The sequence below is a fragment of the Chelon labrosus genome, assembly GCF_963514085.1.
Source record: "Chelon labrosus genome assembly, chromosome: 18".
NCBI lineage: Eukaryota > Metazoa > Chordata > Actinopteri > Mugiliformes > Mugilidae > Chelon > Chelon labrosus.
The window spans coordinates 25,525,604-25,549,568 of NC_140351.1; the positions used below are offsets into that span (position 1 = coordinate 25,525,604).

At 39.5% G+C, this 23,965-nt stretch overlaps 1 protein-coding gene across 1 annotated transcript; it reads right to left on the reverse strand.

Annotated features, from left to right (window-relative positions):
* Nucleotides 1-866: 866 nt before the first annotated feature.
* Nucleotides 867-23,965, reverse strand: LOC311503463 (cullin-1). The gene is made up of 22 exons (XM_084566189.1): nucleotides 23,736-23,965; nucleotides 16,440-16,854; nucleotides 15,453-15,627; nucleotides 15,191-15,358; nucleotides 13,771-13,821; nucleotides 13,510-13,600; nucleotides 12,226-12,389; nucleotides 11,629-11,791; nucleotides 9,502-9,632; nucleotides 9,250-9,357; nucleotides 9,021-9,127; nucleotides 8,712-8,760; nucleotides 8,498-8,629; nucleotides 8,291-8,408; nucleotides 6,761-6,837; nucleotides 5,862-5,980; nucleotides 5,150-5,255; nucleotides 5,000-5,047; nucleotides 3,767-3,849; nucleotides 3,565-3,670; nucleotides 3,339-3,452; nucleotides 867-1,659 (listed from the first exon to the last, which is right to left on the reverse strand). The coding sequence occupies exons 2-22, from the start codon at nucleotides 16,577-16,579 to the stop codon at nucleotides 1,579-1,581; spliced, it is 2,331 nt and encodes a 776-aa protein (XP_084422315.1). The 5' UTR covers nucleotides 16,580-16,854; nucleotides 23,736-23,965; the 3' UTR covers nucleotides 867-1,578.

The following is a 23,965-nucleotide window of genomic DNA, read 5'->3' on the forward strand; positions in this document are numbered from 1 at the left end:
TCTTCCTCAAAGACGATGGTCCTTCCAGTTTTTAATAATGTGTTGGACAGTTCTTAACCCAATTGTAGTAGTTTCTACAATCTCCTTAGATGTTTTCTCTGCTTGATGCATGCCAATGATTTGACCCTTCTCAAACAGAAAAACATCTTTTCCACAACCACAGGATGTGTCTTTAGACATGGTTGTTTAAGAAATGAGAAGCTACTCATTGCATCTGTTGGGGTTAAATAACTTGTTGCCAGCTGAAAGATAATCACCCATGCAGTAATTTACCAATAGGACCTGTTTGCTTAGTTAATTCCAGGTGCTTTTTTTTGGCCAGCCAGTGTATGTTGTGGCTCTGGGATTAATAAGTATATATACAATACACCTTTAATAAAATGGAGTTGTTATGGAGGCAGCAGGGCTGACCGTTTTGATTTACTCCTGGTTTGTCTTTTGGATCAGTCCAGATGTACACAGAGTTACTGCTGTCTGCTAGCTACTGCTAGTCCTTCCTGCAGTTCGTTTGTAGTAGCTGCAAAGAAACTGACAGGCACCAACTCAGGGTTGAAGTATTTCCAACAACAGCTCTAATTATGAGTCAAACAACCTAGTTTAGCACAAAAAAAGCTTTCTTTGCCTTCCCATCAATCACCTAATAACCTCATACTAATAGTGAACCTTGGGAGGGCCCTGACTCCTAGATTAGGAAACACTGGATTAGAGAAGAGTAAATAAAGTAGTATAAAATAATAGAGGTATTTTCTCTCTGTTGAAACATACCTCATAATGAAATCCAGATGACGAGTTTCCACCAGACTAAAACACAAAGTTAAGCAGTGAAACCCTCTGAGGCGTGGACAGAGTCTCGGGGAGGCGAGCACTAGAGAAATCTTTCCTTGTTTTTATTTATCACACATTTAGAAAATGAACCACACTATACAAATGTCCACCGTTCAGTAATGAAGCAGGCCTCCTGCATTAACCCAAACCGAGCTCAAACCAAAACAACTTCACCCAGGAAGAAGCGTCATGGCAGCTCTAACTCACCTCCTCCGGTCCGGTGGTCGTGCGGTGGACTGCGTCGGCCACCCAGTGACTCGACTCTTATTTTTACTTCTTAATCTTTTTTTGTGGTCACTGTGGTGCAGGTAGGCAGTAGCATGCAGAAACCTTTGGAAGCGGCTCTCCTCTGATTGGCTGTAGGCTAAGTCAGTACATTTGCGCTATGTAAAGAAGGGAGCAGGGTTTGTTTGTTCCTCTTAGAGTCTGTGGTTGTTATTTACAACATGACAATAGAGTGAGTCATACAGATGGGACGGGACAGTTGAGCGTGTAGATGGGTTTCCCAGTTTCAACAGGAGGGGTTATGATCCTTCATTGCTGAAAGGAGAACAGAACGTTCTCGCCCTCATCCTCCCCCCTCAGGATGGTGGTTTTGGTTGTCACAATGGGGCAGTCACACTCACAACATGTCCGTCGCTCAGAGGGATCCACACTTTATTACTCAGACATAAAATTAAAAAAAAAAAAAAAAAAAGAAGATAAGAAATAAAAATAAAAACGGAGGAGAGCCGGCAGGCAGGTTGGAGGCATTCAGGCCAGGTAGCTGTAAGTGTCCTTCTCGCCGTCCACTCTTTCCAGGTACTCCTTTTCGATCAGGATGTCGATGCATTTCTGTCCACAAGAGGGAGACAAAACCCAGAAGATTAGTTTGACTTGCTTTCTGTACACTTTTTAAAAGAATCCTTGTTGTTCGTAAACAAGGATTCATTTGGTAGCAAGGCAATGGCCGAGTGACATATTCTAAATCAAACACATGATTACATTTTTATTTTATGCTGGATAAAATATAATTACCAACAACCACACACACAACTAATTTAATCATATATTATTTTATATTTACTTCTCCTGAGTGTTGCTTTAATGAATAATAATAAAAACCCTTTTTAAAACATTTTATGGACTTTTTTAAAAAAAAATTTGGAGTAAAAGCTCAGACAAAAGAGATGGCAATTCATTTCTGCAGGAAGGCAACACAGACCTCACTGATGAACATCCAGGGATTGGACGTTGACATTGTGGATGGATATAAATAGCTGGGTGTTCACCTGAACAATAAACTGGATTGGTCGGACAACATTAATGTCCTGTACAAGAAGGGCCAAAGTCGGCTCCACCTGCTGAGGAGACTGAGGTCCTTTGGGGTGTGCAGGTCTCTAATCAGGACCTTTATGACACCATCACTGCATCTGCAACCTTTTATGCTGTGTTCTGCTGGTGTGGTGGAGTCACAGAGAGGGACAAAAAAGACTGGGCAAACTGAGATTCCAGAGGTCCTTTGTCCCTTCAGCAGTCAGACTCTTTAACATTTGCATTTCTTAGTACTGCTGCCGAGTGTCTTTCTTGGACATAATACGTCTATTTATACTACTCGTCACTGTATTACTTCAACCTGTGTTATTCCGTCTTGCTTTTTTTCTTTTTGCAAGTGCAATATCCACACTCATTTGGTGCAATACATGTTTTTGAGAGCAATTTGTCCTATTGGAGTTTGTCGTTATTCATGATAGTCATGAATGTCGTTATGTATTAATACTGAAATTTAAAAAAAAAAAAAATACATGCCATTTCCTGCATCCTCTCGTTAAGATATCTTGCTGAAGAGACTGGTTTCGCAGAACAGATCTTATGAAACAAGTCTATGTATGAGGGAGATCCCAACTGAAGCTCCACCTATGGGAGTACTGTCAGGCCTGAAAGCTGACTGGATTTAAAAACTATAACAACAGAGAAGAGCTGGACAAAAGCAAAGACAGATAAAAGACAAGAATAGGATGGAACACACAGTGGAAATAATAGGGCTGTGTTGAAAAGTGATTTTCCTATTCAAACTGATCTTGATTTGAAATATCTGATATGGATAAATAAAAACCTAGAACAAATACACGCCATTTCCTGTATGCTCTCATTTAAAAGAATTCGGCAACAAGATTAGTCCACTTGTGAAAGAGATCCAAACATGACAGAAGCTCCAACAGGACTGAAAGCTGCTCTTCTCTGTCGTCATACTTTTTGAATCCAACACGAGGAAGATGTTGTAGAAATACTGCAACCCTCTGGAACCATTGAGAACATTACTTCTGTGAAGTAATCTTTCCTAACTCGGCAACATTACTTGAAACTAAAATAACTCTACATAAATCAAATCGAAATGAAGCCTTAATATTGATCAGCAGAATTATGCTCACTGGTTCTGACTTCTTCATCTCAGCTTTAAACAATTAAACGATATAATAAAATAAGAGCCGATGAGGTCCTAATAAACATGCTTATCTGAGAGAGTGTGTTACCTTGATGACGGGGACTCTGGGTTTGAATCGGGACGACAGCTGGTTCAGGACTTCAGCCAGGAGCTGTTGGTGTTTCAGGACCTTCCTCATCTTCATGATCCTCACTATGGCAGCCTACAAATACACATCAACAGAGTTGATTAGCACATTCATCATTTTGTCTCCTCTCACACTCACACACACAGACTGGATTTAAAAACATCTGCTTTTATTTTAAAATGCTCACCTGAATGAGGAGCTTTCGGTCTTCCTCGATGTTCTTGTGAGTAGTCTCCTGCTCCTGTTTCTGCTCTGTCTTCATCGGGACGTTGATGTTCACCCTTAGCTTCTTGCTGCAGGAAGAGGAAAATTAAAAAGATCAGCATTGTGTGTTTGTATTCAAGGTGGATCTGTGTGCGTGTGGTTAAGGAAAGCAAGCCAATTCTCACTTCTTGTATCCGAGGAAAAGCTTGATGACGGTGTCAGGTTTGAAATCCACTTCATCCACGTTGGCATTCTCGTCCTCCATTACCTGATAAATAGAAACACCTTAGGTTTGTTTGGAAATCACCTGCCCACGTCTGCCTAAAACACAGAATTTAAAAACTGGAGAGCACTGAAGTCCGTCTGGAACAGGACTACCTGAGCTGGTCATGATTATTAATCTGTGCCACAAGTTTTAATTAAGTGAAAAGCTGCTCAATAAAAAAATAAAAAATAAAAATCAACTGTCATTTCTCCTGTCTGCTGGCATATCATTTAGTAAAGAGAGGATTTTTTGTGATTAGTTTATTCAGTCTTTGGCGCCCTCTAGTGGTCTCACACAGCCAAACACTTGTAACCGATGAGACACCAGGGGCCTCATGTACAAAGGGTGCGTGCGCACAAAAACACTCCGTACATATTTGTTCACAGAAAAGTTCAGATGTATCAAGAGTGTAATGACCGCAAACTTGTACGTGCCTCACGCCAACATCATGGCTGGCGTACGCTGGCTTCTACAGCTGTTGATCCTTTGGCAACACTTAGAGGTGATGCTGGAAAACTGTCATAAATGTGAAAACTATTACTCCAACCGATCGGGACTGTGCCAGTCAACCCTGAGCAGAGCCATGCCAGCCGTGTAGGACGGAATTATCCGTATGTCAGCCAGGTACATCAAATTCCCATACAATGTATTTCAGTAGGAAATCCACGCAAGTCTTTGTACATGAGGCCCCAGGAGTTTCCTAAGATAAATACACTCACTTGCCAGTTTATTGGGTACACTAGAGAAAACAATCCAGTGCTAAATCTCCTCTTCACAAAGGTTCTGGTATACAGCATTAGTCTCAAATAACCGAGAGAGCTGTGAATTCAACTGTGTTACATTTTGATGGCTGCGGTTTGTAGTGAATTGACACGTTATTATTATTTTGACATTTTAGTCAACGTGCTAAGCTAAATAACACTTTAATGTTTAATTCAATCCAGTTTAACAGCACCACAAACTACATCCTCCAAAATGATCATCCAGTTGAATTAGCACCTTTCTAATGCTGTTTCAACATCAACTGAACATTACAACAGCCATGAAAGAGGATTTAATGCAGGACTGTTACACTAGAATGTATTTTCACTAGTACACCTAATGAACTTGCTAATGAGTTTATGTAACAAACAAGTCAGTCAGTTTCACTCACCAGCAGTTTGGATTTTAACAAGATCTGCAGAACTTGAACTAGAATGTCCTGGAAACAAAAGGAAAGTTTTGTTCAGTTTAACCTGAAAATAAACAATCTTCTCTGCACCACACTGAAACTGTGACGGCATTTCAGGATTGAGCTTCTTACAGTTTTGATCTGTGTGCTGTCGGTGAGCTGTTGAACGGTGTAGCTGTCCTCTGTGTTGTACTGCAGCAGGATGGCCATCTGGAAGGTGGAGGCCTGCAGAGTGTACCTGTTAATGATGACAACAGGCTCAGTACAAACAGCTCGGCCTGATGTCTCACAGTAACTAAATAAATAAATACAGACGTTCAGGGGTTGCAGGTCAACCAAAAATTTTCATTTCACCTCAGAGTGAGAAATCTAGGACCCAGACAGGTTATATTTTCTGTAGTGTCAGAGATCCACAGTTGAACTTTTAAAACACACCTTGTAGTTTATTTTCACCCACACTACAACCTGCTGTCCTAACTACTCACTAGAGCACTGAATGTGGGTTAGTCCGCCAGTGAAAACAGTCGTATTCAATTTGATTGTTTCTATTTACATTTTATTAGTTATATCTGCACTGCTGCAAGAGGCACTTAAAATAACTAACACAATTATTTCTTTAAACACTAAGCCTAGTGTACAGAACTGAAGTACTTCTGTTATTGGTTTTTATTTGAATTTATTTAAAGGAAAAGATGAAAATGAAGAATCTTGTGATGAATGACAATTGAGGGTCTCATGTGTTTTTAGGGGAAACGTACTCATGACTTTAATAAACGTCCTGGTAGATTAAGAAGCCAGGCAGAGTCACAGTGCCCCCTGCCTGTGAGCTCTGACATCGTGTTACCTGTTCTTGAAGCAGTTGGTGACCAGCTCTCCTTTGGACAGGTGATAGAGCCAAGTCAGTTTCCTGCCGCTGTGTCTGCTGGCGTAAAATGCTGTGAAGCGCTGATAGCTTCGCTCCAGCTGCACAGAAAGAGATAAGAGCAGAGGTTCTCAAAAAGTGGTCCACGGACCTTATGGTACCTTTTTAACAACCTCTGCAGCTCATAGGGATTCAAAAGTGAGAAAGTCCCTGCAGAGATTTAAAGGTGGACTTTCTTCTGCTTTCAGAGGACTGCTGCTCGATCAACCATAAGGGTGCTCCAATCAATCAGCCACCTAAATAATTTGGTCTGCCACTTCCGTAACAGCAAATCAGATGACGCAAGAATTGTGAGATAATTTCCTGGACAACAAAAGCGAAAGTGTACCTCTGTGCACAAGAGTAGATCACAAGCGACTTTTCAGCTCTGCAGCTCATATTGAAAAATGTTACATTGAATGTTTTTTAATTAAAAAAATATATTTATTTAATTCTAATATGTTCTGCTTTTATGCGTTATAAATGCGTACATTGTACTATTTTCTATCAAGTAGAGTTCTATCAGGTTCAGTATTCCTGAGTAAGTGATGGAGATAAAACACATTTTACATCTAAGTGAAACCACAGTCTTATAGAACTGAGTCAAAATACATTTTTTGAAGCTGCTTCAGACAGACTAGTATCAGCCAGTAGTGTACCCCACCATTAGCTGCTAAATTGCTGATGGGAGCACCCCTAATCAATAACAGTGTGTTGATGAGGTGTTTGATTTTAAATCTGTTCTTGCTTGTGCAAACATCAAACTGGATCTTTTCACTGTTCATTGAAGGTTCAACTACAAACCAGAATGGCTACACTTCAGCGTCAATAATTTAGTTTACCTCGGATGGCAAAGCGAAGGTGCAGGACTGCTGGAAAGGCCAAGACCCAGAGCTCAGAACCTGGATACTGAAGTCCACTGCAACACACAGATAAAATAAGTCAGTTTTACTTCCATCGCATTCTTGGTAAGCTTTCATGCAACCCCTGACTGATTTATCACGCAGAGCTCAAAAACAGAACCTTTTGTGTATTTGTGAAATCACAGTACACTTTACAGTATAACTGAGTTTTCCAGAAACTGTTTATTGAATAAATTAATTTTCTTCATCTGATTCTCTTATTTTATTCCACAATGAGTCTGAGTCTTGACTTTAAAAAAGATGTCAACAATAGCGCTTTCTGTGTTTTATCTGACATCAAGATGAACTCATCAGGAATGAGCCAACGCAAGAAGAACACTGCCATCTTAAATCCATTAGTTTGGTTTTCTAAAAGACATTTTCTTTGTGTGTGCGTTTTACACTATTGGAGTGAGAACATTTTGGTCAGTCCTCACTGCTTTACAAGCAGTGTTGGGAACGTTACTTTAAAAAAGTAATTAGTTATAGTTACTCACTACTTGTTCCAAAAAGTAACTGAGTTAGTAACTGAATTACTCTACAATAAAAGTAACTCGTTACCAGGGAAAGTAACTATTTGCGTTACTGTTAAAAAAAAAAAAGCTGCTATATGTCAAAGAATTTGGATTCTTTTGAGCAGTTTTCACAAGTCAGTTGAAATGAGTAGAACAGACAGGTGGTTTGTACATAACTTCCGATATTTATATATATATTTTATATTTATATTTATATTCTATTTATATATATAATATTTATATTTCGATAGGGTTTAGACAGCGAGCTATCATCTGTGGTGGAGGTATCGGTGTTTTTGGCCACTAGCGTTGTAGATGCGTGTCGTTGTGTGATGCTTCATTAAATTAGAGTTGCTTACATGTACGTTCCTCCCTTTGACCACAATGAATTTTTTTATTTATTGAAGTAGTGCTTATATCTCTACCTTGAAAATGCCAACTTTTCATCGGATTGCTCCTGACTCGCCATCTCTGCTGCTTCATCGAATCTCTGTTTAGCTGTTGTGTGTGTGTGTGTGGCGCGTGTGCTGGCATGTGTGTAAAATCACTGGCTCTGATTGGCTACCATGAAACATGACTCTGCCTTAGCCAATCATAATCGCTTACTTCGTTATTAACCCACCTCCTCACTAGGGTGAGCCAGGGGTGCGTTCGGATTACAGTTTATTCAATCAATGCATAGTAACGCACCGCATTTAACCTCCAGTAAAGTTAACGGCGTTGTAACGACGGGAAAAGTAATTAGTTAGATTACCCCGTTACTGAAATTATAACGTCGTTACCTAACGCCGTTCTTTTAAACGGCGTTATTCCAAACACTGTTTACAAGGCTGTTCTGCTTTACAGGGTTAAGACTTGGATTTAGAGTAGAGGTTACAATTAGGTTATGGTTAGGATTAAGGTAAGAGGCTAGCAAATGCTAACAAAGATAAAAAGTTTGTGAGTGTTCACTCACAGTCCAGAGGTTCTGAGTTGGTCAGGTGTTTCTTGAACTGTTCGTTCAGGTCTTTACTGACTCCAATGTCCTGGAACATTCGCTGCAGCTTGGACGTGTACTCAAACCCACACGCTTGCTGCAGGAAAATAAGTCAGAACGAGGAAGTGTTAGTGTTCATGTGAGCTCACACAGACAGAAGTGCTTGAAGCCTGTTGTGAATCAGACCTTGAGTTTAGAGATCATGCTGGCCTCTGCGTCATCGCTGGCGCTGTTCTGGTGGACCAGACGTTTGGCCAGCATCTTGGCGTAAAACTTCTGGAAAACATCTTTGTCTTCGATGTACTTGAACACAACCATCTAGGAGAGGAAACACATCTTAACCAGATGCGAACACACTCAGCACTCATACAAATGTACTCTAAAATAATAAACACTTTACCACTTGGTTGAGTGTGTCCTCCAGCTCTGCCTCTTCTGGGTTTTTGGAGCTGAAATACAGAATAACTAATAAACCAAAATTGCTTTAACGGTCAACAAGTCATGACATTTCTACTAACAGCATGTAAAACTGTTCAAACTTAAACTTTATGGACTTCTTGTCTGTTTTGACCACAGCGCTACAGATTGTTTGGGAGAAAGGAGATCTTGATGAAGACTGTGATAGTGTTAAATGCTCAACAGATCAATACACTCTCATGGTCCATTCACTCCATTTTTGTAGACTTTTCATTTTAACCACATCAGCTACCTCTTCTTCAGTAGAGAGTCGCAGTATCTGGCCAGCAGCTCGGGAGACTTGCTGGATGACTGAGCCATCCTGGTGACAGCGTTGTTGTTGATGAAACGACCACATGCCTGTGAAGACACAGATCAGCCATGTTAACCCTTGTATATTTTCACTTGTCTGGTAGTAAACAACAGACTTGGATAAACTCATAGACATTATGGTCTCTGATTTACTTAAGAAAGTGGCTCACCTTATCAAGAGCCGCCACGAAGCCGGCGTCATTGTTGAAGGCAGACATGACCAAGGCGTTATACTTCTTATGGACATCCAAGGTGGTCTGAACATACACTTTGGGGTCCTGGAAGAAACACACATCTTTCATTTTATTTTTCTTCACCCTTTATTAATTTTAGTAGCCCATTTTGACTCATAAATCCAAAGCATGCTGTGGATGACTATGACTAGTGAGAATTGATATCAGAAGGGAAAAAGTGGTCCATACGTTGAGCGCAGCCTCTCCACATTTCTCAATGGCAGCCAGGCCCTGGTTGTGGATGTGAGTCTCTAAAAGTTTCTTCAGTTCTCCCAGACCATCTGTGATTCGCGACACCAGGTTGTACATCCGGCCTAGGTCTAAGAAGAGATACAGAGTGGCTACACTGTTAAATAGAGGATTGAGAATCAAAAACACAAATCATTTTGAATAAGAAATCAAAACCCTAATACTCCCTGTCTGAGTTGTGTAATGATTGATCTTTAGTAAAACTGCATTTTAATATGATTTTGTAGCTGTGTGCTGGGCTGACAGTCTTCCTCTGACAATATTATATTTTTGTTTAAACTAGCAATCCCCTACAAAGATCCTGATCCTAGAGACAGTCTCTTACACATTTTGGTATTTGGTACATGTGTACATACATACATACATACATACATACATACATACATACATACATACATACAGTCAAACCCGAAATTATTCATACCCCTGGCAAAATTTGCCAGGGGTATGAATGCCAAGTTTATTCAACCAACAACTTTTTTTCTTGATTGGAAATGAGACAGGCGTCTTCCAGAAGATAATAAGACGATGTACAAGAGGCATCATTGTGGAACCCTTTATTGGCTATTACGGCAATGAAACGCTTCCTATAATTGCTGACCAGCTTTTTGCATGTCTCCACTGGAATTTTAGCCCATTACATCTTTAGCGATGAGCTCCAACTCTTTGAGGTCGTAGGGTCTCCTTGCCATCAACCTGATCTTTAGCTCCCTTTACAGATTCTCAGTCAGGACTCTGGCTGGGCCACTGCAAAACATTAATGCTTTTGTCCGCTAACCATTTCTTAACCTCTTTTGCTGTGTGTTTTAGGTCGTTGTCGTGCTAATTATTGCTCCCACAATGATGCCTCTTGTACATCGTCTTATTATCTTATATATACACACGTGTGTATATACACATATATATATATATATATACGTGTGTGTGTGTGTATATATATATATATATATATATATATATATATACATATACACTGCCTGGCCAAAAAAAAAGTCACCACCTGGATTTCACTAAGCAAATGGGTATGAGATTCCTATTGGAAGAGGGGGGTGTGTATATATATATATATATATATATATATATATATATATATACACACACACACACACACACACACAAACTACCAGTCAAAAGTTTCGATACTTAAATCATTTTTCTTTATTTTCATGATTATTTACATTGTAGATTCTCGCAAAGCGATTTTGAAGAATCTAAAATATGAATCATATTTAGAGTTATTTCACACTTTTTTGTTTACTACATAATTCCATATGTGTTCATTCATAGTTTGATGCCTTCAGTGAGAATCTACAATGTAAATAGTCATAAAAATAAAGAATAACCATTAAATGAGAGGGTGTGTCCAAACATTTGACTGGTACTGTATGGAGCTGTGAGGAAGTGTCCTTAAAATGGTTCTGTCATTTGTAGCTCATGGGTGCTGTGCTCTCTTCAAGCTGCGGCCTATAAATAATCCTTTCTGACAGAAAAGAAACTCTAGCATCACTGGATAACTCCGACAATTCCACAAAAAGCTCACATTTCAACATATAATAGTGTCAATACTGGGATTTCAATAATCAAGCAGTAGATGTTTTAACTGACCCTAAATAAACAAAACAATGAACAAAGGAACGAATCTAAGGATAAATCAAAAAACACTGCTATTGGAAATGGGTCTACATTGTACGTTTAATCAAGATTTGGGGGGATTGCAAACCAAAGACGACTACTTATATATGTGGCACACTGTGTGCTCAGATCTGTGGAGGTGATTAAAACACCAAAACAGTTAGTAAATCAAAACTGAAGGTGTTCACTGTTAGAGAGAATGTTGTTTCACATGTTTATATTTCGTCTTACTGGGTGAATGTGGCATCTCAAGGATTAAATATCTCTGTAGTACATCTGTGAGTTTGGACTAAATAAATATATGACTTGATTAACCTCAAATAAAATGGTATAAAAATTACAAACTCTGCCCAACACTTAAACTAAGTTGGAGCTGTAAAGTTTCTGTTGTCAAACCCTGAGCTTTCCCACAAAACAAATAACTTGCAAGTTTACCTTCATTCTTGTCTGCATCCAGGAGGTTCTGAAACTCAGTGTGGAAGATCTCCAGGTGTTTCTCGATTAGGACTTGCTCACACTTCCTGGCGAGTTCATCCTGGGTGGATTCGTGGAGGTAAACCTGCACACGGCGCTGCTCCTCCAGGAGACGGGCCTCGGCCTGAGAAAACCACCCAGAAGCAAAAACAAAGTTATAGATCGGAGATCATCACCTTCACTCACTTGACTGGAGGGTATTTCTCAATATGATATGTTCCCGTGATTGTCACTGCTCAAATAGTGTTCCACTCCAAGAACACATCTGACTAAAAAAAATAAAATGCCCAGATGTGTTCTTGCCCTGCTCATTTATCAAGGACACGTCGGGCGGTAACTTGTGTAGACTCGGGACAGCCATGTATCCCAGAATAGTATCAAGTACACTGCTGTTCCAATTACAGAATAACCGGGCTGTATCCTGTGTATGTAAGCAAGTTTGAAGAGAGTTGAGAAATGTTTATGGACAGTTTCAAAAGCAGGACATATGCCAATGATTGTGTTGACCCCTTTCATTCACCCACAGCTGTGTGCAGCGATAGTGGAAAGACTTCCTACCTTTTTCATGTACTCTGTGACGGGGTTCTGCTGCAGGAACTCTGTGCTCTCACGTGTGTAGAAACGTTCTGTGTCAGTGAGGAACTGACATTCGAAGTACTCTTTGTACACAGACAGCGTGGGTCCTTTAGCAAAGGCATCCTCCTCGTTCAGGCCCAGCTCCACTGGAGGAAGAGGAGGAGATAATAAAGAGCAGGAATTAGAGAAATTATTATGAAAACTGCTGATTCAACTGTGTTTGTAGTGCTATTGAACTGACACATGTTCCTATTATTTTGACATTTTGGGCTAAATAACAGAAACCCTTTAGTGTTAAATTATGGCAAAATAAATTAGAATATCTTTATTGTCATTCTAACATGGACAATGAAATTAAGTGTAGGTATTCAGTACAAAACTAAATCCAGTTTAAATAGCACCACAAACTACATCCTCCAAAATAATCATCCAGTTGAATTAGCACCTTTCTGATGCCAATTCAACATCAACTAAGCAGAAGAACAGTCATGAAGGAGGCTTGAAGGAGGGTAATTTTCACTATGGTGCCCAGTGTTTTACCAGTGTTTTGTCAAGTGAGGGTATATATCATTTGATAAAAGGAACTTGTAAAAATAAGCCTTACTTAATATGTATAAACCTGGGCATGGCAGGTTAATCAGACTGTCACAGAACTATAAGGTTGAAATGCACCTTCAATAAAGTAAAAACTACAGAAGAAATTTAATGTTGGAATACTGCTACACACCTCTGTATTATAGATAATGCAAAACATTGCACAACACAGTCCATAAACAGGTGTGTGGTCATAAATTTGAGGCTTTGGTATCATGATCTGTGCAGGCTATCATGAACATGGACAAAACAAAAGATGCACAGCGAGGTCGGTCTTGGAATTAAACTGTAAAAATTTCACAGATTAGAAAGGAAGTTAAAAATAATTTCGTCAGGATTTACAGATTTTGCTATCAGCCCAAATTGTGCTTCTATAGTGTGGAAATAGTCAGAACAGATACACAGAGCAACCAGAAAAAAAATATATTTCACATTATTGTTTATTGGTTCAATCATAATTTCAGCTCAAATGAACAGCTGATTCCATTCAATATCATTTAGAGATATTTTAGTTTTCAACAATTTTGCTTAGGTATGAAAGACACTTTCCACAAACAGAGGCTTTGTGTACATCCAACACAGAAGCATAAATCTAGCTTTACTCCCATTATGTCTGTCTATGCTAACAGATGGTTGTTTATCTTTACTTCTTCATTGTACTTAAGGACTTACCATAAGACTGGACGACACCACTGATCAGCCTGGTGTTTATGGTCTCGCCATTCCTCTCTCTCTCTATCAGCTTCAGAACAGCATTTGTTACCTTAGAGAGACACAAGTGAATTTAGTAAACATACTCTGGACAATAATGATGTCATTTAGAGGCAAAAACTAACAAAGAATATATATAGAAATATATTACATATATTTTCTGTTTTTGTTGCTATAGTTGCCATTTGTCACACCACTTCCATATAAAGCAACCAAACACACCTGTTTGTTGAGGGGTCGGAATAAACACTCCCTCCAGGTCACGAGTGCCAGCTGGGAGAAAACAGCAGTGGGGGTGAGGGAAGAGGAGCAAGGTTAACAAAAGGTCAGCTTTTTAGTCTGCATGTCTGTTCGAGTTGAATGTCACTGTACCCTTTATAAAAACAGGCAATACTGATGAAATAACTTACATGGCGTGGGAAAACACTAAGTGAGTGCATGTTATGTTCATACAGGCATTAGGTAACTTAGGGATATGAGACTCACATAGGCTAATCCAGTCATCTGATCAACACCAAGAACAATTACAGTTTGTTTGATAAGTCTAACACATTTATTTGTCTGATAAGATACAGTAAATGTTTAACAGCAGATGATGCTGTGTTTTACAGTGGGGAGAACACAACAAGGGTGCTCCAATCAGCAATTTAGCTGTCTGAACTGGCTTCTAAAAATCCTTATTTGGACTAATTTTTATACACACTGTGGTTCAAATAATAAGAAATCCATGTGTTTTGTTTACATCAGGCAGTTAGGAATACTGAACCTGGACAACTGACAGAAAGTTGTAACACTTAAAAGCAGAACAAATATAGTTCTGCTTTTCTGGGGAATCAAATATTTTTAAATAAAAAAATATATGTGCACAGAACATCAAGTAAATGTAAGGCCACAAAGTTCCAGTAGGTTGATAGAAAGAACGAAAAGAGTCTTTATTAATTTACTCCTTAATTAAATTCCAGAGGCCTGACAGAAGAAACCAAAACCAGTCTTCTCGTCTGCAATATGAGCTGTAGCGCTGAAAAGTCTCTATCTCCACTTGTGCACGGTGCACAGAGGTAGTCTCATGCTACTTGGGGCTGCCTTTGTTGTCCAGTCAAAAAACATATGTGTCCTCTTTGAGGGATGACTAAAGCAGACTAGGACATCACAAAGCAAACCTGGTACCAAGTACTTGGATCTTGAGACTATTTTAGATGTGTGACAGGAAAATAATCTCACAGTTCTTCCGCCATCTGATTGGACAGAGGTGGCCGACAGAGGTAGTCATTAGTAACTTAAGTCATTACTAACTAAAATTCCATCCAAATTATTTAGGTGGAATTTTAGTTAGTAATGACCTGTGATTGCTTCATCAGAGCATCCTTAGATTAGTATAATTTTCTTTATATTAGAACTAACAGAAATGCATAATGATGAACACATATGTGTTATATTGTTAAACCATCGTCTCCCATGGTAACAACACAAAACATACAGCTTTGTTTCTTTACAAAACATATTTAAGCATGAAGATCAGAAGGTGAAAGATTTGTTTATACATTTAAACACACCTTTAGCATCAACATCTACCCGCAAACATCTGTTCAGCACTGCTAACGTATAAAAACAGAACAGAAGCCTATACATATGTCAGACTTACCGAGTATATCTCATAGATACCCTTGCGGCCCTCATCACACTCTCGTCTGACCCAGTGGCGGTTGAGGTAGGCGCAGATCCCGTTGAGGACCTTGCTAGAAAAACGATAGTCCTCCCACTGCTGGGTGTAAAACTTCAACACACACTCATCCATTAGGTCCTCCCCATCCTGGAGAAAAATAAAATAGGTGTGTGTGTGGCACAGGTTGGGAGGTGTAAGGGTCTCAAAATGCTAATAATTAAATGTGATTTTGAGGGCTCACCTTAAGCAGGCTGGTCAAATAGTTCTTCAGGAACTCTTTGAGTCGCTTGTAGAGCTCCAGACCTACAAACTGAGCCCCACCCGGAGTATTGGACTTTTTGGAGGGCTTGGCTGGAGGCACAGAGCCCCTGCCCTGGCTGGACTGGTGGACGCTGGTACAATAGTTATATACATGTCTGAGGGAGGAGTTAAGGTCCAACATGGGGACACAATACATCACAGATTAGAGTATGCTCACTGAGAATGTAGTCACACTCTGCATTCCTCAGTTCTGGCTGCTTGTAATGTCATGAGCAAGTATTTCAGGAATGTACTCCGGTGTATAAAAAATATTATTTCCTTTATACGCACCAGACCTGGTAAAGTGATACGGACAAGCACAGTGTCCATCCTGTGTACTGTTTAAATTAGTGCAGTTGTCTGGATTGCATTACAGTTTTGATATTATTTTGCTGGGTGCATTCCATGCCTCAGGGAAATGGTACAATATTTAGTGTCAGAAAGGCGTGTAAAAACAAAAACGTGTTATCTTAAAAGTTATCTCTGTACTTGACACACATCCTGCACAATGTATATTTTATGGAGATTGCATATGAAAAGAATGATTAGGAGAGGGAAAAACCTTCCTTTTTTTTATGACTAAGGACATTAAGAATATATCTTTATCTAACAGATCTTAAATTGCCTTGGACAGAAGTAACAATCCAGTGTCACAAACAAATACAAAGGATGGATAATGGGATATCCTCACTGTACTTAATTTGTAGCTTCAAAGAGAAATTACAATAATTTTAACAGAAACTTGGGGTCTAATCAGATACTGGTCAAATGTAATTAGAAGATATTTGGCAAAAAGATACTTTGTTTTAAAGCTTAGGCAATAATATATATGGGTGAGAAATTGATATCAGGAGTATCAGCTCGAGAGAAGATTAAAAATGCACACAACAGTAAAACAGCATAAACCTTCCTCGGTTTCTCAGGATACGTGTAGAGTTCCATGTAGCGCGACTTGGCCATGCTTTGCCGCGTATACACCTGCTGGATGCCAGCCCGCAGGTCGTCCCATATCTGGTCCAGGCCTATTTGTTTCAGTCCATGGGGGTTTTGGGTCCTGTTTGAGGACATTGTGCCACCCCTCGTCTTCTCCTCTCCCTACCAAAGCCCTCCCTTTCCTGCTCCGGTGAGCAAACTCCCCCCGGCTGCTCTCCACGGATGATTTTGGTCCTTACACGCTCAGCCCTCAGAGTTTGCAGTCCATCTGGCAGCAGAGGCAGTGCCTTAGGAAGCTGGTTGTCAGTTGGGAGACGGGATGCAGTCCCACTCTTCACGCCTGGGTGGCGTTGTCGGCCACTCCTCCACCTAAAAGCTTTGTCAAGCTTCACCAAGCTTCACCAGATGACCTATGAAGAAAATCAAATAAGTAGAAAACACACTTTTGAATAATGATCTTTGATTTGGCTTCAACATGTCTAAAGTCAGACCACAGAGTGACATTTCTCATGAATAATTTTAAATTCAAGAATCGAACAGAATAGCTTCAGTTTTCACGGTGGTGTAAGTAATTAGCCAGGTAGTTTATATGGATATATGTGCTGACACCAGGGTCTGAGCCATGGAGACATGATGCTGACCAGACCCTGACGTCACACAGATAATGACAGATTAGTCCACTTCAATGCCTCCCTGATTTCCTGCACCAGTACATTCAAAGCAGAGCACAGTCTCCTCATCTACAGCATTAATTCTGACCAAAACTAAATGTATAATCTAACAAAAAGAAAGACACACTAATGTGACAGACCGGCCTTATTTTTAACAAAAAATAATTTATGTTCACTTTTGGAAGCACTTACATATGATACACTCTGCTAATATCGAAGTGACTAGCATACTATTACACAGCTGGTTTAACTGTGGCACTGATGGCAGACCAAGGAGGCCAGATCATTAAGGATAATTGAGAGACCTAAAGCTGTAATTTCATCCCTGCTGACAGGACACTAGGAGAAGATAAATGAACATCAGCATTTGCAGCATCAACATCTTTCAAGCCACCGAGACTGAGAAAACACTCTTTTCTGAAGTACCTCACACGGATTCTAGGTATACATGCATCTAAAACATCAGAAAAAGTCACAAATCAAACACAAACTGACTAACATTTTCCTCTGAAATGTGATGTTTGAGAGTTTTTTTTTTACTACTGGCTAGACACAACCAGCAATAAGGAGTTGTTACATATAGGAAACATTGTTGGGCCCTTTTCAATATTTCCCAAAAGACCATACTAAATCATCAAAATCAATCTTGAGAGATTAAGAAGTTTAGAGTCTTTGGTAGCTCTGCATGAAAACAACAAAAGGAGAGGCGAGAGAAAATGCTTATTAACTTAATGAGATACCATTAATGTTTGGTTATGGTTAAAACATGCAGTTATCAAAATGACTTTGTTGTTACTACACAACATTTAACGTCACTGCACAGTCATATTAGAGTCCCAGAACATTTAAGAAGAGTTGTCAAAAATGACCAGCCAGAATATGTGGTTGTTTCTGTGTGAGTGCAGCCAAACAGAGCATAGAGAAGAAGGGTAGATACTGCTGTGTACATGTAGGCAGCGCTGCTAAATTTAGAAGGACCACGCATGCAGCAATGCCCGTCTCTGGCCATTCACAGCCATTAGGGCCAGAGGCTCAGGATGTGACACAAGTGCAATAGTCCGTTAGTGGAAGTGGGGAGGAAGAAGAGTGGCCTGCTCTGTTTACTTCCTGTTCTAGCTGCCGCTGGACAACGGATGAACACTTGACGACTAAGTGACTTCAGTGATATGGCAGCTACAAATCAGCAGCAGCTCCTAAAGCCATGGGAAAACAAAATGCTGAATGTTGGGACTTTAAACAAGACAGAAAATGTGTGGGTTTGTGGTAGGTGGCTCAGGACTGTTTTAATGCAGTGCACATACCTATATTCAGATACTACGAACTATTGGAATGTTGAGGAAACTAATCTCTTTTTACTGCAAGCCATTTACAGCCAACAGTCATTCCACTGTAAAGAAAAGTTGCTATTTTTTGACTAGAGTTGCCAGACAATTACACATTTTCCTGTTTTGTTCAAGAGCTAAATATCACATAAGACAAAAAGCAGAACATTTTCACAATGGAAAAGTTTAACACGAGAAACTATTCTTCTTAAATTATTATCAAACAAGTTGTCTTTTAATGTTTCTGTACATTAGGGATGTACAGCAACATTGGTGTTCTCTTTGGCTACCACAAAAGTACTCTTCCCCAAATGTAAAACAAATCAAGGCAGAGTCACTATTGTGTATATTAGGTTTAAGGGCCAAGAGGAAGTCTTTTTTATGTTTATAATATCAAAAAGTGAGTGAATGAAAAAAACAAACCTAATGTATTTTAAACTCATCTGGCTCTACAGAATTAGCTCTTTGACTTGTTTTCCCTGACAGCTAATAAAACCAAACCATTTTCATTTCCTAGTACAGCAAGAGAACGGTTAAAGAAATAACCTGTGTGTGCCATACAGTTTCAATTTTTCTGCTAAATTCTCTGCAGAGCAATTCAACTGTCAACAATAACAAATAATAAATAATATAACTTGATTAAACTTAATAAAGTTCGATAGTGCACAGGTGTTTACTTACAAAACAAGACAATTTTTGTAAATAATAATCAGAATGGGACTCGGATCGGCTCATACAGAAAGACATTTCCCAATGCCAAAGAAATTTTTTAACTTCCAGAAAACTCACATGATCATTCCCAAACTGCTCAACAGAATCTAGATGCTGGTTAGCATATTGACCTGATGGATACTGAGCAGGGCACTTTGGATGCAAGCCCGCACAGTTGACTCAGACTCCAGACCCAATTCATTCCACTCCTCTACAGCTGACTTTCTTTAACATCAGAAAGGCAGCCCTACCTGAGGTCCCCTAATAGTTACCATGGCAACTGGGAGCCAGACAATACCTCTGAATGGCCATTGGACTACAGAAGGTAGAGCGTTCAGTCTTTTCGTCGCTTATGCTTCTATTCACTGGCGGTAAGAAAGGTGCCCTTTACAGCAGCACTGGAATCAGATTTCAGATTCCCACACCAGAGGGTACTAGATATGTCCCACTCCTGTATCTGACCTATAATCAGTTCCAGAGCTATGTGACCAGGAGTAACAGGATGTGGATTCAGCTTGCTGAGCAGCGACAATTTCTAGAGAGCTTGTTGTGAAACAGGAAGCCCATGCCTGGTCATTGATGACGATGCCACGTTCCACCTTCATACGCTGCAGGAAGGCAGCAAAGTTTAGAGGTCATGACTTGTTTCAGGGAACAACTAACCTATATGTGTCTGGGCCACAGCCAAGTTGTCAACAACTCAGCCTGTTTACGTTTATGCTGGTGTCGCTTTGCAAAGAGACAAAACATAGATTATCGGATTCAAATAATCTAGAGAATATGGGTGCAATTAGATTAATTTAGAAACTAATTAGGCGCTTAATCACTATATTACAAGAAATAAGCAACTGCTCTGATAAATTATTTCAGGTTTTATTTAATTCTCAATGCAAAGCTTTATCCTCTTCCTTGTCATATAACGGTAAACTGATGACTTGTGGTTTTACAGCCGTTTGGGAAATTACAATTGTTCTCGAGTCTGACAATTTACACAATTAATGATAAATAAACTATTTTACCCAATAAAGAGCAGATCAACTGATGCTGGAAACATTTGTTAGTTGTAGTTCTATTTGAGATACACCAACCCCAAAACCCTAGATTTGTGCTGATAGTGACCCAATTAAGCAAATTAGGTACACATTAGATACAATTTCACAAATATTAAACAATAAAATATTTATAGGACCAATATCTCTCGAGGACATCATATTTAACATTACCAATACATTTTTTTAACTATAGCAAAGAAGCAGAAAGAAACTTGAAATATGACTGATTACACAGCCTGAAGCACCTCACCACAAACATATAACAACCAGTATCATTTACAATAAAATACTTTCTGTGGCAAGATTGAACAGAGGAAAACAACAAACCCAGTGACAGCTTCCAGCAGTGGCACACAAATTAAAAACAAATCTTCTTCTAATAAATTTCTCAGTGGCAAGTGTGTTACATTTAAATAATATCCGAGATCTTACCCTGCTGTCAGCAGGATCCAGCAAACGACTGTATTAGGATTACCAAGTGACGACATAGTATCTGCTGAGGTGACTAACAGCCAAACCTAACCTGCTTTTAGCTGCTTTCAACTGTCCCACACTCTGTTCGTAGTGCAGCAGCTATTACCACAAGTCAAGAAACTGACTGAAGAGATTTGCTGAACAAAGGATGCAGAGGAGAGAGGGAGGGGAGAGAGAGCGGCGCTTGTGGGAAAAAAGCTCAGCTCAGTAAATGAGATTACCCTGGTCACCGTGTGTCCTGGCCAGACTCAACAACCTAATACCCTACATTTAAAAACAATGCAAACCACAGTAAAACACAAACACATGTCATCGCAAATTAAAACTCTTAAATCTGAGTTCTGGTTGCTGATACAAAAGCATCAAACTCTGCTAGTATATATGCATCTGTATCGTTGAAATTCTTAAACATGCTTGCAAGGTGCGTCTGTGTACCATTGTGTGGCAGGTTATGGCAGCAAGGGAGGACATTTCATTAGCGTAAGCTGCTTTTGATTTCTGCTGCTCTGCTCAGCATTCAGAAGAGCAGCCGAGCAGACTCACAGCCCCTTTAGATGGACTTTATAATCACTGTCCTGTCACGTCATGGCCCCATGTACATATTAATCAGACAGAACTGGGTGGGTCAAACAAGGTAAAGGAGACGTTAGCAGAGCATGTACCTTGCTTAGATGACTCTGAATTTTAGATTTTACTGCATGTTTTGAGCCCATCCTCATTAAGCAAATAGTTTCCAATAATAACGGCATGTTTACATAGTGTCGATTTGATGATAGTGATGCACTAGAAAGTGTGCATGTCATTTTGTGCCGCTAAACACGGACCGATTTGAGCTGTGCACGCCAGCATGATGCCGAGGATCAACTAAACACAGCATGTGTCAGTGAGCTGTTGCGAAAAGAGCATATCAGGTGCAGCACATGCTCCAAGCACTATAAACACCTCTGGAGAAATTACCTTGAATAGAGATTTCCCATCACATTACATATGGAAATGCTGCATTCCTTCTCAAAGCCACAGACTATCTGAACACACAAACAACTCCACAACAGAAATATTACTGTCAAGAAAACAGCTGTCAGCACTTGGCCGTCCCAAGCTTCAAGAGTTTTACCAAACAAATATGCCTCTCCTCAAACTGACAGATTCCACAACATAAAACATTCTCTCATCTTATGGTTGGTAAAATCAAACACACGTCCTCCCACTCAAACAGGTAGATTTTCAGGGTTGAAATGTGTCTATATATGTAAAATTATACCTCATCGCTCAATATACGCTGTAAGAAACTAAGACAAACTCAAGATATAGCTGACAACAGCTGTGATTGGTCCAAAGCGCATTTCCTCATTCATGTCTCTTAGACAGTTTTACAGCATAAATGCAACATGTTGTTTTTAACATGTACACATGAACATTTAATGACAATATATAACATGCAAACTGTACGTACTGTATAAATCCATGAATATGAGCATATATTGCATGTTTTCAATGCATTACATGTACATTTTAACTCACTAGCTAGTGCATCAGATCCACTGGTGAAATTTTCTAATATAACAATTATACATTAAATCTACTCTTCATGTTCTGGTATTCAGCATTCAGCATAAACTAATTCCTCGTTCATGACTGTCCTAATTCTAGTAGATGTTGAAACAGCATTAGAAAGGTGGTAATTCAACAAGATGATCATTTGCGAGGATGTAGCTTGTGGTGCTATTTGGGCTAGCCCACTAAGTACAATGTCAAAATAGTAGGACCATATGTTGGTACAACACAACGAAATTCAACAGTACTTCAAACACAGCATCCACAATGAAAACAGTGAATGCTGAATCAACAGCTCTCTCAATTATTAGAAACTAATGCTGAATAACAGAACCATCACGAAGACAAGATTTAGAGCAGGGTTGTTGTATTATTATGCATTCGCTTGTGTACCTATTGAACTGCTAAATGGGTGTTTCTAATATTTATTTCCTTTGCACAATTCATATTGATTACATCTAAAAAACAAAAACAAAAAAACAATGGACTTGTCTATGTGAAACTAAAGTTGAATTCTTTGTCATACTTGGTTAATAAATAATAAGAAAAATCCTTACTCCAAGTTTGAAAATAATTAAATAAACACAGTATCACAAGTGCAGCTGCCCTGTGCCAAATTTAAAACTATATCGTCTTCTATGTAGTCCTCTGTATAAGCCAATGCTGTTACAAATATTTTCAATATGAACTTTTCAACCCACAAAAATGGGAAAAATAAATTGACATGTAATTTCCTGGATCTCGGTCTCTAATAATGATACGTTGTTAGATATACCTGAGATGTTTCAGTTTAAAACCAACAAAGTGAGGTAACGCAAATGACAAATTGCCATAAACCACATAACATCTTTTTTTAAGCTATGTTCATAATACCTTCAGGCCAGGAAATGAGTGATTTTAAAACAGCTTGACTTTTCCTGGTATTCCAGGAGTGAGAGAGCCTGGTGTCAGATTCAAATCACTACCCTTAACAGAGTCTAACCATTCAGTTTGAGAACGAATAAAGTTTTCTTAACCTGGACACTGTAATCGTCTAAAAGGCAAGGCGTAGTTAAACCCGCTTCTGAAAATAGGTGCTGCGAGTATCCTCTGCTCAGCTCCGAATGAGAGCTACGCAACACTGTTAGCAACACTGCTAGCCGTCATTAGCTTGTCAAGCTCGATTAGCCTGTTAGCTTGTAGGTAACGTTAGCTCCGCTGCCTGTCCGTGGGTTGGACGAGCTTTAAATCTAAATAAAGTCTCATATTGGTTCACATTTATTAATGACCTGGATTCGGGCGTGTTATGTTGGGATATAATTAAGACAAACGCTGTCTTCACCGAGCCAATCGTGAGACTAACTGACTGGTGTAAAATGGCAGCCTAGCTTCTCGGCATCTCAATAATGAGTCAGGAAAACAGTTCGCTAGCCGTTTAGCATTAGCCTGCTAACTCTTAGCTAGATTGATTGTCACAAGAAAAAGAGCGCCACCATCCAACGTCCACAACCCTGAAATGTCTTCTTACCATTTTAAGGCCGTCGCTGTCACCGTATAACCGTTGTATGGGTGAATTTTCGGGTCCCAAACTAGTCTCCCCCGCCGACTTAAGCGTCTGTGTGTGTGTTTGCTGTCCGTTGCTAACTGCGACCGATCTGCTGCTTCGTTCGCACAAAGATCAGCACAGCAGCCACCGAATCACGCTACCTTCAGGGTCTGTCGGAAAATCTACAGTCACAATCGTCAAATGGATAGACT